Source organism: Sminthopsis crassicaudata, chromosome 1, assembly GCF_048593235.1.
Source record: "Sminthopsis crassicaudata isolate SCR6 chromosome 1, ASM4859323v1, whole genome shotgun sequence".
Taxonomy (NCBI): Eukaryota; Metazoa; Chordata; class Mammalia; order Dasyuromorphia; family Dasyuridae; genus Sminthopsis; species Sminthopsis crassicaudata.
The window spans coordinates 617336731-617352620 of NC_133617.1; the positions used below are offsets into that span (position 1 = coordinate 617336731).

Here is a 15890-nt window from a genome sequence, read left to right on the forward strand (position 1 = left end):
CCCCCCCCCCCCCCCGCCTCCCGTTACCTTTCCCCGTCCCGTCCTCGGCAGAGACATAAACAACCCTCCCACCTCCACCGCCGCCGCCACCTCCCAGGCCTCCGCCCACCCCCACAGTACGCTCCCCGAGCTGAGGGACACTCCTACACGCTGTGCTCGCCCTCCTGTATGTACACCGACACTCATACATAGCACGTACAGCCGTGCGAGCACACAAAACCCCCGCCACCGCCTCCAGCAAGCCAACCCGAGCCAGGCAGCCGCGGCTCCAGCAACAGTTTTCAGTGCGGTGTGCTAGAGGGTCTCCCTCCGACAGCGCGCCCCACGCCCTCAGCCGTCCTCGCGACCCCAGCCGTGGAACGGCCGGAGTCCCTGGGGCCAGCCCCCGCCGCCTGGGACCACGACCCGCCGGCACTGCAGCCGCCTCGGCTAGCTCTGGCTGTCAAAACTTTGAGGTCGTTTCAAAAACCGCAGATTAGTGAAGGGCCACAAGTGAGGAAGCTCCCGATCGCCACGCCATCCCACCCAGCCAGGCCAGTGTACTCCTCCAGGCTCCCGAGGGGGCAAAGAGCGCAGCAACTGAAAAGTACAGCATCAGGGGCTCGAGGAAAGGCTGCGAGCCTGGAGAAGGAGTCCCATTGTTCCTGGTCCTTCCCCACCATCCAGTCACCCCTGTGGACACACAACTCCAGCTGCAGTTCCTGCCCGAGTGGCAGAGGTTGTCAAATCCAAATACAGAGAAGAGGGGAGAGAGAAAAAGAGAGAGAGAGAGAGAGAGAGAGAGAGAGAGAGAGAGAGACAGAGAGAGAGAGAGAGAGAGAGAGAGAGAGAGAGAGAGAGAGAGAGAGAGAGAGAGAGAGAGAGAGAGAGAGAGAGAGAGAGACAAAAACAGAAAGAGACAGAGAGAGACAGAGAGAGAGACAAACACACAGAGAGAGACAGAGACAGAGACAGAGAGACAGAGACAGACACAGAAGAAAGTTTAAAGACACCCACAAAACTGTCTCCAAAATAAGTCCTTCCACACACACACCCCTCAATAAGACACCCCCACCTTCCTGCGCTTAAACAAATTTAGTGCTACTACCCTCACTCCCCGAACTTCCTTCCCTAAAAGAAAAAGAAAGAAACAGTCTAGTCCGAAAGACAGACGGACAGACAGAAACCCGCACGCACGCACGCACACGTCCCAGCTACGGATCAGATTACAACCTACCAGCGGAAAACAACTTCTTCGGGAGGAAGCGCAGACCATCGGAGCTCTACCCCCACCTCGAGGCACCAGCGTATTTGCGGATAAATCTGAAAGCTCCGGCACCCCAAAGAAGCCTCCTCCCGCCCGCCCCCAACGCCGAGCTCCAGCCCGGAGGTGGGAAGTGACCCCCTCGCCGCGGATCTGCCCCCCGCCGCGGCCGCTACCTTGGAGCCGAGCCTCGGAGCAGGGCGAGCAGAGGGTCTCCCTTCTCGCCGCGGCTGGTGCGCCCGGGCGCCCCAGGGGGGTCCCCGCTGCCGGGGCGCTCAGCAGCAGCCACAGCTGCCACCGCTGCTGCTGCAGCAGCCGCCGCCGCCGCCGCCGCCGCCTCTACCTCCTCCCCTTCCCATGGCTGCGCCCCGCTTGGCAGCTCTCGGGCTGTCAGGCTTCGGGAAAGGAGGGGTGGAGAGGGGGGCGGGGTAAAGGGTTGGGAGGGAGGGCACGGGAGGGGTGGGAACCGGGGAAAGGGAGAGGCGGCTTTTTTGCTGGGGTGAGGGGCGGCGGGAGGGGGGGGCGGGCCGAAGAGCGCGTTGAGACCCGGACAGAGCGGCACGCTCCGGCGTCTCGCTCGGGACGGGAGGGGAGGGAGAACTTCAGCCAAGGGAGGAGGGAGGGCAGCTGGTAGGAGATGGACGGGGAGGAGGCGAGAGCCGCCCGGGGAGCGAATTCCTGGGAGCTCAGATTGCTGCCCTTGCCTGCGAGGAGTTGGAGTTGGTGCGTGTCACTTTCATCTGGACTACTCGGCTCCTCCTAGAGGAAAACGCTGGCTGGTGCAGGACACTTCCTTCCTCTGGGGAGGCCCGGCCCGCTCCCCTCCAGAAAGCGGGGTCCGAACTGGAACTCTGGCGAACAAACCAACGCGTGCCCGGCGGGAGCGCCCGAGCGGCCTCTGCCCCGCCTGGGAAGCGGAGTGCGCGAGGAAAGCCACTTCAAAGGCCCAACCCCTCCGAACCGCCGCTCCCGAGCAACATGGAGCCGGCTCGGAAAGCGCCCCCGCCATCTGAGTTCTGTACCGAGGAGCCGGCCTCGTCTGCACCTCCCGGGCCTCTGGGCAGAGTGGCCCCGGCCGCTAACGCGTCTCGGGGCTCCGGGAGGGGGGCGCGTGTGCCTCTGGGTCTAAGTAGCTAGAATGAGATCGCAACAGTGGTGAGTATGGCTAGTCTTCCTCGGCAGCTGGAGCTGTGCACAGCTGGGTCCGCATCCACATAGCTCACATGTGTGTAATACTTACGTGTGCATGCGTTCGTGGGTGTGCATCCTCATGGGGCATGTACCATGTATGTGTGTATGCAGTGCATGTGGGTGTGATGTCTGAGGGAGTGTATATACACATATACACACCTAGATACATGTGCATATCTAGTGTATGTATATATATCACATATCTTACTTGTATATATGGATGCGTGTATATAGATATGTAGCATATATATCTGAGAGGTATTTTGCATATATGGGTACATAAGTATAGGTGTATATATACACACACCTAGATTTTTGTTTGTATGTGTATATATATCATATCTGAGTTATTTTGCATATATGGGTGTATAGGTATAGGTGTATGTGCATATACACACACACATACACATACACAACCTAGGTATATGTTTGCATGTATATATCATTCCGACAGGTATGTTACATGTATGGATGTATGGGTATACATATATGCACGTCTATCTACATATGTGCATATATATTATATGTGTATATACATGTATCTAAGAGGTCTTGCATATTATAAACCTATGCATACATATATAAATATCTAGCTATATGTATATATATACGTGTAAATAGACAAATGCATATAGTATATGTATATATAGGCATTTCTACATATGTGGCTATGTATACACACAGATATGTAGGTATATAAACTATAGATGCATGTATGCATGTCTGTGTATGCGTGCACATATACACACGTATGGCAGCTAGATAGCATAGTAGTTGGAATCAGGAAGACTTATCTCTGTAAGTTCAAATCTTTGTTCCTCGCTGTGTGATTCTGGGCAAGTCATTTAACCCCGTTTGCCTCAGTTTCCTCATCTGTAAAATGAGCTGGAGAAAAAAAAAAGGCTAACTCTTCCAATATCTCTGTCAAGAAGACCCCAAATAGAGTCACAGAGTTGGACACAAACTCCTGAACCACAACAAAGTTATGTGTGAATGTGTACACAGACAGTTGGGGGGAGGTAGGGAAGGGGAAGCAAAGGTCTCTCTGGGTGCCCAAGGGTCTCCGATTAAGCACCAGATCAGGAGCTTTTCATCTTTCTTCCAGTCCTTTCTGCTTTCAAGTGGGGGATTTGGGGTGAAAGGCAGAGGATTTTGCTAGGAAGAAGTAAAAGAGAGCCAGCCAAGCAGCAGGAGCTGAGAGAGAGAGCTCACTATTGTCAATGAAGATAGCCTAGGTTGTTTTTTGGAATGCTGATTTCTTTCAGAATTTTTAATGTAAAGTTAAATTGTTGTAATGCTGTTACATATACATACACACACACCTACCTACACACATAGCTATATATGCTTATGGTATGTATGTATATATGTGTGCATAGGACTGGCAATGCATGGGTATGCATTTAAACAGGTCTCTTTACATATATGTGTTTTTGCATAGGCATAGTACATATAGGTAGAGATATATAATGCATTTATATAGAGAGAGGGGTGGGGGAGGTGACTATGTATATGCACAGGTGTATACACAATACATATATACACCATGCGTGTACACATGTTTATGTATCTGTGCACACACATATATGACAGCTAGGTAGCATAGTAGAGAGAGGACTAGTTAGAATCAGAAGTCTTATCTTCCTGATCTCTCACACACACACACACACGCATATATGCATATACACTTATGTATATGTGTGTGTGTGTATTCATGAATGGTTGTCTATTGACTATGTATATAGCCATGTATAAATATTTGTATATGTGTAATGTATAAATATATGCATATGTGAATGTATATATAGACCTCTTACATATATGTACATATACAACCATGCATATGCATAGCTTTGTGTATCTATGTGTGTGTACTACAAACCTATGCATATATGCCTGTATGTATGTGTGTATATGCAAATACACATAGACATATACTACACATGTGTGTAGCCATATATCTATATGAGGAAATAATTTATATATATGTATACACACATCACTATCTAAATCCCATAACATATATGTGAATGTGTACATTATTGCTCTAAAGAAACTGACTAGGTTGGGCTCTGTTACTTTCCTGGTTTGGCTAAAGTCCTTTCACTTGGCTGAACCTCAGTTTTCTCACCTATAAAAAGGGATTGATAATACTTGTATTGCTTATTTCAACAGGTTGTTGGGAGGATTGAATAAAGCAAAGAATTTTGTGAACCATAACAAGTTCTATAAATCAAAGCTATTATTGCTTTCAATGGAAAAAGACTTGGACCATTACCTTGTTACTGAAGAGTTCCGTGACCTTGAACAAATCATTTGACCTCTGTATTAAGTGTTCTTATATGCATCAAATGATGGATACTTACTGGCTTGTTCTGAGAATGCCAATGAAACATTAGATGCATCAAGGCTTTGAAAAGTGGAAAGCACCATATTAAGGTTAACATTTTATTAGCCACCCTTTTCTATACACATGATGAAGATCGTAGATTTTATCTCACAGAAGTATGAAGAGGAGTGAATTAACTGGGAAAATAATTGGAATCTGTATTAGGAAAATTATGTGGCACCCTTTGATTTAAACAATATACCTGTCTTCATAGCAGTTTCCTTTTTTATGGTGGGAGCTGAAGGAATTTGAAGACACGACATTTAAGGTTGTTCTTCAATTAGAGTGGAGATGCTGAAGATGTGGTGATATTACTTTATCATATCTAATAGCACCCTCATAGTCTTGTAAAGGTCTTCCAGTCAAATACATGAACTCCTTTTCATTCCATCCCTACATTACAATTTCAGAGCGTGTATAAATATTCTCTCTGACTCCTGAGACTTTCAAGGAGATTTGGATATTCATAGATATCTTTTGCCTACTTTCTGTTACATATAGCTAGGTTCAGTCGCTTCATCTTCTCCTTGTCAGAAGTTAAAACTTCTGATGGGGTACCACACAAGAGCAGAAGAGGCAGCCTCTGGCTGATTTTTTTTTCAAGGTAATCGTCAAAAAAAGTTGTAATGATGTCAGTCAGGGATAGAAGAAGGAAGAAGCCTTCTCTATTCTAGCATAAGGATGGACCAGGGTAGTCTGGTGTTCTCTCTCCCCATTTGGAATGTGGACTCATTCAGCCAGGTTTATTACAAGAGCCCCTGATTTCTCAGTGTTTTGCTTTATTCTAGCATTGATATGTAACTGCCAACAACAAGGGGAGCAGTTGTGACTGAAGCAGCAGGAGCAAGATTGGGCAAAACCGTTGCCCCTGGAGAGAAAGCACCAGAAAGGAGATTCTGCTTGGTGTTTGATGCATTGTGTTCAATGAAGATGAAAGGTAAAATGGTTTGTTAGCATCCTTGAGATGGAGCTATTTGTGTCCCAATTAAATTTGAATATTAACCAAACAAAGACTATATTCTAGTAGTGATGGTACAAGATTTTTGGTATAAAAACCAGTATAAAATGTTTGTCTAAAATAATTCTGATTCTTTTGCTCTTGGCATTCCCTTTTCTATATGGGAATAAATATGCAGGAAAGATTTATGGTACCCAATATACTTCTTTTAATTTCACTTTTGAGGGTAGGGCTAATCTAGAGTTTAAAATAGGAGAGGAATAGGAGAGGTGGGGGTGAGAAAACAATGAACATGAAAATGGGGAACCTTATTCTCCTGCTGGGTTAAGGAGCCTCACAGTATTGAACCTCACAGGGTAAGATAAAAAACAGGGATTACTGCAAGCCATCAAAACCTATGGCCTCAGTCAAGTACTTCCTAATTAACCACTATGCCATATAGTCAAGTACTTCCTAATTAACCACTATGCCATATATATATATATATATATATATATATATATATATATATATATATAACCATACACTATGTGTATAAAAACACATAGATATAATATTGGGGTATGCCTGCTTAAACTGACTTGTGAAAACCTATTTAATTTTCATTGTATTTGTATTTCATAGTAGAAATCAATAAAAGCTAAAATAAGGGCTTGTAGTGTTGTTGATTATCTAGATTTTAAAAAATGTTGGGTAAAATGTTAATAATGTAGGTTAAACTAGAAAATATATCTTGCAAATATTTCCTCCCCCCAGAGAGCTGGTTATTAAACATTTGCCAGCACCCTACTCTGTGTGTGTGTGAAACAATCTAATCTATATGCCCAGTGAAGAAACTCCCTTTTATTAATGCAATTAATGCAGACTGTAATATGTTCTTCAGGTGATTGTTTTAGAAAGTTGCTTTAGAAAATGGTAGTTTGCCTTTTATTGTTTTTTAATTGTGTCAATCCTTTGTGACTCCATTTGGAGTTTTCTTGGCAGAAATAATTGAATGATTGACATTTCCTTCTTTAGGCCATTTTTTACAGTTCAGGAAACTGAGGTAAATAGAGTTAATTAACTTGCTTTGGATCATACAACTAATATGTGTCTGAGACTAGATCAGAACTCAGGAAGATGAGTCTTATTTCAGGCCTCGAATTCCATTCATTGTGAAAGTGTTAAGTGTCTAAAGCTGGATTTGAATTCCAAGTTCTCCTGATTCCAGGACTAGTGCTTTACCCACTAGCCATCTTAATATTTGACTTCATATGAAGTTTGTTTCTGCATTTTTCTGGTATAACAATATAGTCTCATCTTAATATTTGCAGTCACAATTTTTCTAAAATGATTATTTTAAAAAATGCATTAATTAATAAAGTTGTAATTTAAAAAGAGGGGCAAACTATTTTGTTATGACAAATTATATATTGTTATTTTTGATTCTAAAAGTTCAAGTAGCTAATGTTTGTTTTAGAAACAAAACATTTTATTTTAAATATTTCTATTATCTTAGTTTTCAAATAAAAAAGCTCTGTAAAAGTTATGAAAATTTAAGAATTTAACTTTTAGAAAAAGTTTTTTAAAAAGCTTTGCATTTTATAAACAGATAATTTTAACTCCATTCCATATTACAAGTGTCAAAATTGAAAAAAAAATTTCAAGATAATGAATATAATGTAAAATGTAATAATATGATATATCTGATTTTAATTTAAGATTTTTCAATTTTTTAAAAGTTTTTGTTTCAGTATATTATTTAAGAATAGATATTTTCTTTTCTAATTCTAATTTTCATTTGTCTTCCTGATAGGTTATGTTTAGGTTTTCTTTTGTTTTATATTTTTAGGGAACCTTCTCAATGGGTATTTTTTTCTCTACTTAATTTTTTTCCTTTTCTCTATTTCCCTCTTTGATTTTCTCAGCTTCTCTCCTCTTTACTTCCCTTCTGGAGAGCTCACCAAATTTTTTTTCTGCAAGACTCAAACCTGGTCTCTGGGACTTTCCTCAGTGGCTTTAGGGACCTTAAAGAAAGTTGCCTGGGGCAATCAAGATAAGGTCCTCTGGGCCACCCAACAAGAACCTGATTTCTCTGGGCTTTCTTTCTAACTCAACTTAGCAGGTTGTAGCCACATGGAGGAGTTGCTATCAAGAGTCTAGGGGTTACCTTTGAAGAATGGTAGCTACTTAACCTGTAATTCACGAACTCCCACTGTAGTACTTTAACAATTAGCCAACAGAGAACGTTACTAAACTTTCCTTTACAGAAGCTAGAGTTCAGTTTCCCACAAACATGCATATATTTTGTGGGTAGAAGAATGATCACAAAGAAAGTACAATGGTGTAATGTCATTGGTTGTCTCCTCATCCCATTAAATGAAAAAGCCTCAAGGAAGTTCAAAACTCTTTCCTAATTAGGGGAGGGAGATGGAATCTGACTATCAACTTCAGTTCCCCAAGAACCTCCTCTGCCCCTGCCAGAGTGAATGAATGAACACCAGACCTCAAGTCCACATTCTCTGTCCCTTTCCTCAGTGCCTGGGCTTGCTGGACTCAGATAAGAACCTTACCCCCAAATCACCAGACTTTTATAGTTTGGGGCACCCAATTCTATCTGGTGCCCTGGCAGACCTGACCTATTTCCATCTTCCTGAGTTATTCTTTTCAATTATAATACAACAAAGCTGGCTTGCTATATTTTGGGTATTCAATGTTTCTCTACACTGGATCTGGATATCTTGAACCTTATTAAAACTTTAATAAGATAAATGACAATGCAGCTTGTATGTAGGGAACACTAATGTGTAAGGCTACTTACAATTCCAGAACTGCAGGTACTGATACCATTTCTTGGGGGGTGGTACAGTGAAGGAGGTGTGTGTCATTAAATTCACTGAGGGCCTGATTTCTGCAAAGGAGAAGTTATTCAGCTGTTAAGTTAATACAGTACAGTTCTCCCTTCTACATCTTGACTTTCCCCATTGTGGATTCAACATATCACGGGTCAGTATAAGAAATTAAATGGGAATTTTGGAACAGTTTTGCAGAAGCTTCAGGTGACACTTGAAGGCCAGCAGGAATCACAGAGCCTATAACCAAATACTTAACCCCCATTTTACAATTAAGTACTATCAATACCCCCCCAAAGGGAAAAAGTTCAGAAAGGACAACCAAAAAATTTTACATGAATTTTCCAGATCCAGGGGGTGCTGCACCCTTAACATTTCTTCCCACAATGTGGAAAAGATAACTATTCTAAGGGACAAGCAGCTCAGCCGACCTTCCTTCTTGTACAGTAGAGTGTCTGGAGCTGTCTTTTCTAGACTTGCCCATTTTTATACTTCTGTCTTTCTCTTTATCCCAAAAACCCTTGACATCAGCCCCAATCCTTTCCACCTTCACCGTAGTCTCTTGACAAAGAGAATACCTCTTCTTGCCAAAGCCAACCCATCCATATAAGCTCCTGATCCATCTTTTCCAGCAGATTTCAATCTCAGTCATCCCTTTTATCTTCAACTTCTTCCTAGCCACTGGTCTTTCCCCAGTTTCTTGCCCAAGTCATGCCCCTTCTTAAAAAATAAAAAAAAAGTAAAATAAGCAAAAAAAACTTCATAAGATTTTACCATTTGCTCAAATGATTGTCCTTTCTCAGGCAAATTTATTTTGAAAAAAAGTTGTCTACTCCATTTCATTTCCTCTCATCACTTAACTAAAATTGCTTTCTCCATACAAACCTTGCTCCTTTTCCAAACCTCCTATTTCTGTCAGAGGTACCACCTTTTTTTTTTTTTTTTCAGTCTGTAACCTACAGATCACTTTTCTACCTAATAAGGTAAAACTGATTACAACTATTCATTAACTTATGCCTATTTCCCCCTTTTCTTTTTTTGGGGTAGTATTTGTTTGTATTCATGGAATAAAGCATTTCTATAACATGGTATAATAAAAAGATGATCACATGTGGAATTGCCAATCTATTTTGTACAACTCACCATTCCTTTTACATATATAATAAAGATAACATGTAAATTTCTTTTTTATTTTTTTTTGTTCCCTCCTCCCACCCTAGAGATGGCTACCATTAGACACAATAGGTTTGTGTGTGTATGTGTGTGTGTATATATATGGGACAGACACTGTCTATATATATATATATATATATATATATATATATATAGTGTCTTTTTTATACTATGCCTATTTCTTCTTGTGTTTCTAATGCTTTTTCTCTACCAACACAACTATCACCTTAGTTTGGGCTCTCATTACCTCTGGTCTTGTTGGTAACTGCAACTTCTTCCTAATTAGCCTAAGGAAAAAATTAATCTCTAAACATTTCATTAGCAAAATAGAAAAAGAACAGATTGATGCATTAGTCAAGCAAATTAAAGACCTAGAAAACAGATTAGTAAACACCATTTAAACACCAGAATAGAAATTCTGAAAATCATAGGAAATTAATGCAATTGAAAGCAAAAAAAAAATTATTGAACTAATAAATTAAGAGCTTTTAAAAATAAAAATAAAATGTCAAAACTAGTATCTGGTGTGATTTTTAAAGAGGAAAACCTAATTATCAGTAATAAAAAATGTAAGAGGTAATTCATGACAAATGAAGACAAAAAGGAAATTATTAGAAATTATTTTGCATTTGCTAAAGTGACTTTCCTAAAATTCAAATCTGATAATCACTTTCTTATTCATTTAACTCCAGTGACCTACTGTTGCATCTAAGATTTTTAGCTTTTAAAATTCTTTACGACCCAGACTTATCTTTTGAGCCCTACTGTGTCCTACACTCGTTTCCACACTCTGCAATTTAGCCCTACTCCTCTTCCCTCTATTTCTTACATAAGACATTCCATCAGCCTTCTCCATAACTGGCTGTTTCCCCATCCCTGGAATACATTCCCCCATTTAACTTCAGTTTAGAGAATCCCTCTCTTCCTTTAAGGCTTAATTCAATGCCACCTTCTATATAAAATCTCTCATGATCCCTCCAATTGCTGGAACCCTTGTTCTCAAATGCCATGTTTAATACTTTAAATATTTTGTGTGTTTATTCTCTCTGTTTCCTCTCCTCTTCCATTGTAATGTAAGCATCTTATTGTCATGATATCTTCAACTAGCAGAATGACTAGCCTACAATAAGCACTTACTAAATATTTGTACATTGATTACTATTGTACATGCCTAGTTATGTACATGCTGTCTCCCTTGGTTTAAGACTGTAAGCTCCTTGAAGGCAGGGACTTTTCACTTTAGTTTTTGTATCACTAGCACCTAGTATAGTGAATACGTGGCACATATAATTTCTTGATTTCCCTAAATCCTTTCACTTCTAGTCACCTCAAATTTCATTTCCTTTATAAAATTTTATTTTATTGTCTCAGTTTAATATCTCTTTCTACTCTAAATTTCAGTAGCACTTACTAATGGGATTTTAGCATTTGATCTGTTAATTTGAGTTGTGAATTCATTACATATAGGTTTTATATACACCTGTATATAATGTATGTATATGTGTATTGTGCATGTTGAGACACACTGTTATTCAGTCATTTTCAGGTGTGTGTGTAATTCTTCATGTTCCCATCTGGGATTTTCTGGGCAAAGATACTGGAATGGTTTGCCATTTTCTTCTGTAGCTTATTTTACAGATGAGAAACTAAAGCAAACAAAGTTAAGGGACTTGTCCAGGTTCACATAACTGGTAAGTATTTAGACTGGATTTGAATTCAGATCATCCTAATTATAAACCTAGCACTCTATTCATTGTACCAACATACATTATGCATTCATTGATAGATACAGTACACACACACACATATATATACATGCATACATACATGCAGCATATATATGTATATATATACATACATACATACAATACACATACATATATACATGTACATCTTAGATATAATCAACTAAATTGTATACTTCCTAATGGGAGATACCATGCCTTATAGTGTTTAGTACACAACATATATTTAATATGTGCTTGATAGTAATGTTGAACATTTATTTTTAAATTTAAAATTGCATTTAGATAGCTACTGTCTGCTGTCCATGCAATTAGAATATGCTGCCACCAAGTGGCAGGAGGGACCTCCATTCATACAGAACCACAAATGTGTGATCTGAGATCCTTATAAGATTTACACACACACACACACACACATACACACACACACACACACACACACACACACACACACACCTTTATTAAAATAAAAAAGCAGTAAGCATTAAACAGCAAAAGAAAATAAATTAAGGAAATAAATATCTAGGTATAATCTGATGCTTTCTCATTAATCTTTAACTTTTTAATTCACCACTTAATTCAGCACTATTCCATTCCCAGACTTCAGTGACAATGCTTCTTTCTAACTCACCCTGATTACACTTCAAAGTTATAACTGTTCTAGCTTTGGAATTTGAAACCAACTTGGCATGAAAATTCCTATCAGTAGCTTTTCTCTGCTGCTAGGAGGTTTTCTAGTATTTTCAATAATAACCTAGATTTTATGTATCATTTTACATTTTCCAAACTTTCCTCACAACAATCCTGTGTGGTAATTACAATGAATCTCCCCATTTTAGAAATGAGTAACTAACTTCGGGTTCATAGGAATTAAATGACTTTTCTGTAGCCACATAGCTAGTAAAGAACAGAATTTGCTTCAAACCAATTCTGGTGTTCTGATTCTGAGCCCTTATCTTGGCTACAGGCAGCTTTTGGCTTTTAGATTCGTTATTAAATAGATGATATTAATTGAACTTTTTGAGACTTTCCCTCAGTTAGAATATCCATAATTTTCTGATAACTTCATGTCTTTCCATAATCACAGCATTTCTATCCTGAGCGTATATACTCCTTAATCAAATTAAAAAAAAAAAATCCTCTTCACTTCTAAAACAGTACTGAATAACCCGCTTTCATAGGACCATAGATCTACTTGTTAATTCTGTTGTGTAATTCTGTCAGTGTTATTTTCAGGCTTGACATAGACTTATATAACTATATATTTATATACATATACATATAGTTTTATATATATATATATAAAACTATATGTATATGTAGTTTATAACAATGTCAGATTCTAATCATAAACCTCTATCTTTTATAATCTCTGTCATAAAGACAGGACTGAACCCTAGGAGAAAAAAATAGTGACAGCTGGTTAACAACTGCTTGAAGGAGGTATCAGACCATCTGTCTTCTACCTTGAACCTTCCTGTAGGTAAAATATCAAAGTCAACATAAGCCCAGGTCTCAAGGCTGGTGTTTCCTAATTGGTCTTTATTTATTTATTGGTCTAATTGGTAATTGTAGAAATGATTACACTGAAAGACATGAAGGAAGAAACAAGCATTTATTAAATGCCTAGTATGTTCTAGGCCCCATACTAAATGCTTTATAAATATTGTCTTATTTGAGTCTCAAAACAACCTTGCAAGGTATTATTGTTCCCATTTTACATTTAGGGAAACTGTAGGCAAACATGTGTGGGGAGTTTCATATTTGTCTATCTCTAGCACTTAACCCATAAGGAGTATCAAAATAATTAGTAATTGATGGATTAAAAAGGAATAGAAATTCTACTGAGTCTGCTTAGTGAAAAAGAAAGAGAATGGAGAAGGAATGAGAAATAATCTAATACTAAAAAAAAAAAAAGTATTAAAGTGAAACAGTTGACTGAAAGTTTAAAACTAAAAAGTTCAGATCAAAGTAATAAAAATAGATTATTCTCATTAGTTTAATAATAATCAATCATATGTGTATATGACGCTTTGTGATTTACAAAGTACTTTCAATAATACTGTGAGGTAGGTAGTGCAAGAGTCATTATCCCCATTCTATAAATGGGGAAACTGAGACTCAGATTAATCAGTGTATAAAATGTTTTGTCACATACAGAAATTTTGTGAATATGACTATAAAATATTTTAATAGAAATAAACTCACATCTAAATGATTGGAGAGTATCTACTTGTTGTTGAGCCAATTTAGTAAGAAACGATAATATTACCTAAATTTATTTATTCAGTGCCATACCAAATCAGACTACCACATGATTACTATTCCTTGAAGAGAAACAGAAAGCTGTTTTCTAAACATCTATCTCATTTTAGTTGAAATTCTACTTTAGCTCTTTAACAAAGTTTCCTTGTTGTACTCACCCTAATTTTTGTGTCAAAGAGTCTTTTCCACTGAAATCAGAATCGTGTCTGTCCCATGTTCGGGCACCAAGATGTAATATTCTTCTCTAAATTATAATGTTCTCTGGGAGCAGGTTTCTTGGGGAGCTTCTGGGAGTAGCCTTCCTTTCAGTTCAGTTCAATAATCACCCCAAATGAAGCCAGGAATAAAAGTCCAGATCCTTTATTGTCTCCTTCAAAATAGCCTGGTTAGCTTTCTTAGAGGCCTAGTTCTCTCCTTGGTTCCAAGGGCTATTGTCGCTAGTCCTTTGTCTCTTCCAGCTTTTGCCTCTAGCTCCCTCTGAATCCAAAGCCTTCAGGCAGCACAAAGGTGGAAAATGGAATGAATCTGACTCTGCCTCCGAGAGAGGGCTTGTAGGTTAATGAGCTTGAGGGAGCTCCTCCTTATATGTGCTATTAAAGGTGTGAATCTTGTGGAATTCTAATAAGTACTATGTACATCTAGAAAACTGTTAAGCATCCTGCTCAACAACCATTGTCTCTATCAATTCCACTGACTTAGCTAGCACCTTATAAGAATTCTAACATCTCCCGCTTTCTTTTGATTTAGAACATAGGTGGTCATGACCTCCCTGACTTCTCATGGAGGAGAGAACCCCCCCAAAAGAAGGCAATCATGCCTTCCCTGACTGCTCTAAAAAGGAGGTGATCACACCCTCCCTGACATCTCAGGAAGGGAGATGAAAATACCAAAGGAAATGGGAAATCAAATCAGATTAGCAGGTTTCTGAAGGGGCTCACTATTAAAACAGGTATACATAAATCCATCAATATTGGAGGTATTACACATAATCACATAAATTACATAAGAAAACAGTAACATAACACAGGCTAGTAGTGATGTAACAAATAGCATGAATCAACATGAGGAATTATACATGTCCATAATTCCTAAAAGTAGTCCAAAAGGAATCTACTGTCCATTACTTCATGTTCTAGGAATCCAATAATTCCTGCAAGCTTTGAAGTCCTGCAATAGTCTCGTTTTGTGTTAGGGAATCCAATGATTCCTGCTGGTTTTCAGGTCTTGCAACAGTCTCAATATCAACCATGCTCTTTCAGTGTCAGATGTTTCTTAGATCTTCTTCTTTGTTTTGAGGTTTTCTCCTTTTCTGTCTCTCTCCAGATGCTCGTTGCCACCTATCTGTTTCCTTCTCCATCTGTAGGAATACAAGCAGACTCTCTTCCCCAGGCAGATACCCTAGCTAGTCGCTTCTATTTACCACTTTATAAATCTCTCCTCATCATCTGGCAATTACATTGAAGCTGTTCACACGGGACATTGCCCTTCTGTTGGGTTAAAAAAGCCTATATTCTCTCCAATTGTAATCCCTTTCTGTCATCTGATTGCTTTTTGGCTGATAGATCATATCAGAGTCCTGACCTTCTAAAGACTCTGGGTGTAACCTCAGCTGCCATCATGCCCCACCTGTCTTTTGTATGATATCTTGGCTGGGCTCCACCTCTCATTTCCTTTGGTCAATCTACATTCTGAGGTCCAGTGGAAGCCCTTGTGGCATTTTGGACATGGGGTTTTAGGTCTTCTCTCAGACTGACTTCTTACTCTATCACCATATCTACATTGAGCTCTTAGATGTCCAACTTTTCCACATTGGAAACATCAATGAGTTTCTCTAGAAATCCCTTGCCAAGAGCGACCTTGTCTTCCCATGTTCAGCATAGTCTGGGTATAATAAGCATTTGTGCCCACCGTAGCACAGGTTCTTATGATCTCCTCTAAAGGAGCATCTTTGTGTAGTCCCCATATAATTCTCTTGCAAACCTCATTGACATTTTCCTTAGCCAGAGGTCTGGTCATTATTTTTGTAGTTGCATTCTCTCCAATAGTTCTTGTGACAGCAGTTTGCAGATGTCCCACAAAGTCTGTAAAAGGTTCA

General features: G+C 39.5%; 1 protein-coding gene across 7 annotated transcripts in view; it reads right to left on the minus strand.

The window, feature by feature from the left end:
• The window catches only part of GHR (growth hormone receptor), a 305275-nt gene extending 290980 nt beyond the window's left edge, over nt 1-14295 (minus strand). For 2 of the 7 annotated variants that reach the window (XM_074300389.1, XM_074300027.1), the window contains exon 1: nt 1420-1610. Coding sequence is in view for 1 of the 7 variants with exons in the window: in XM_074299853.1 (XP_074155954.1) it covers nt 1217-1255 (39 nt within the window). In the remaining 6 variants the exon portion in view is untranslated. Of the gene's footprint in view, nt 1-1216; nt 1616-13953 lie in introns of those variants that run through there. The other 5 variants (XM_074300124.1, XM_074299943.1, XM_074299853.1 and 2 more) reach the window with 5 other exon arrangements.
• Nucleotides 14296-15890: the final 1595 nt, after the last annotated feature.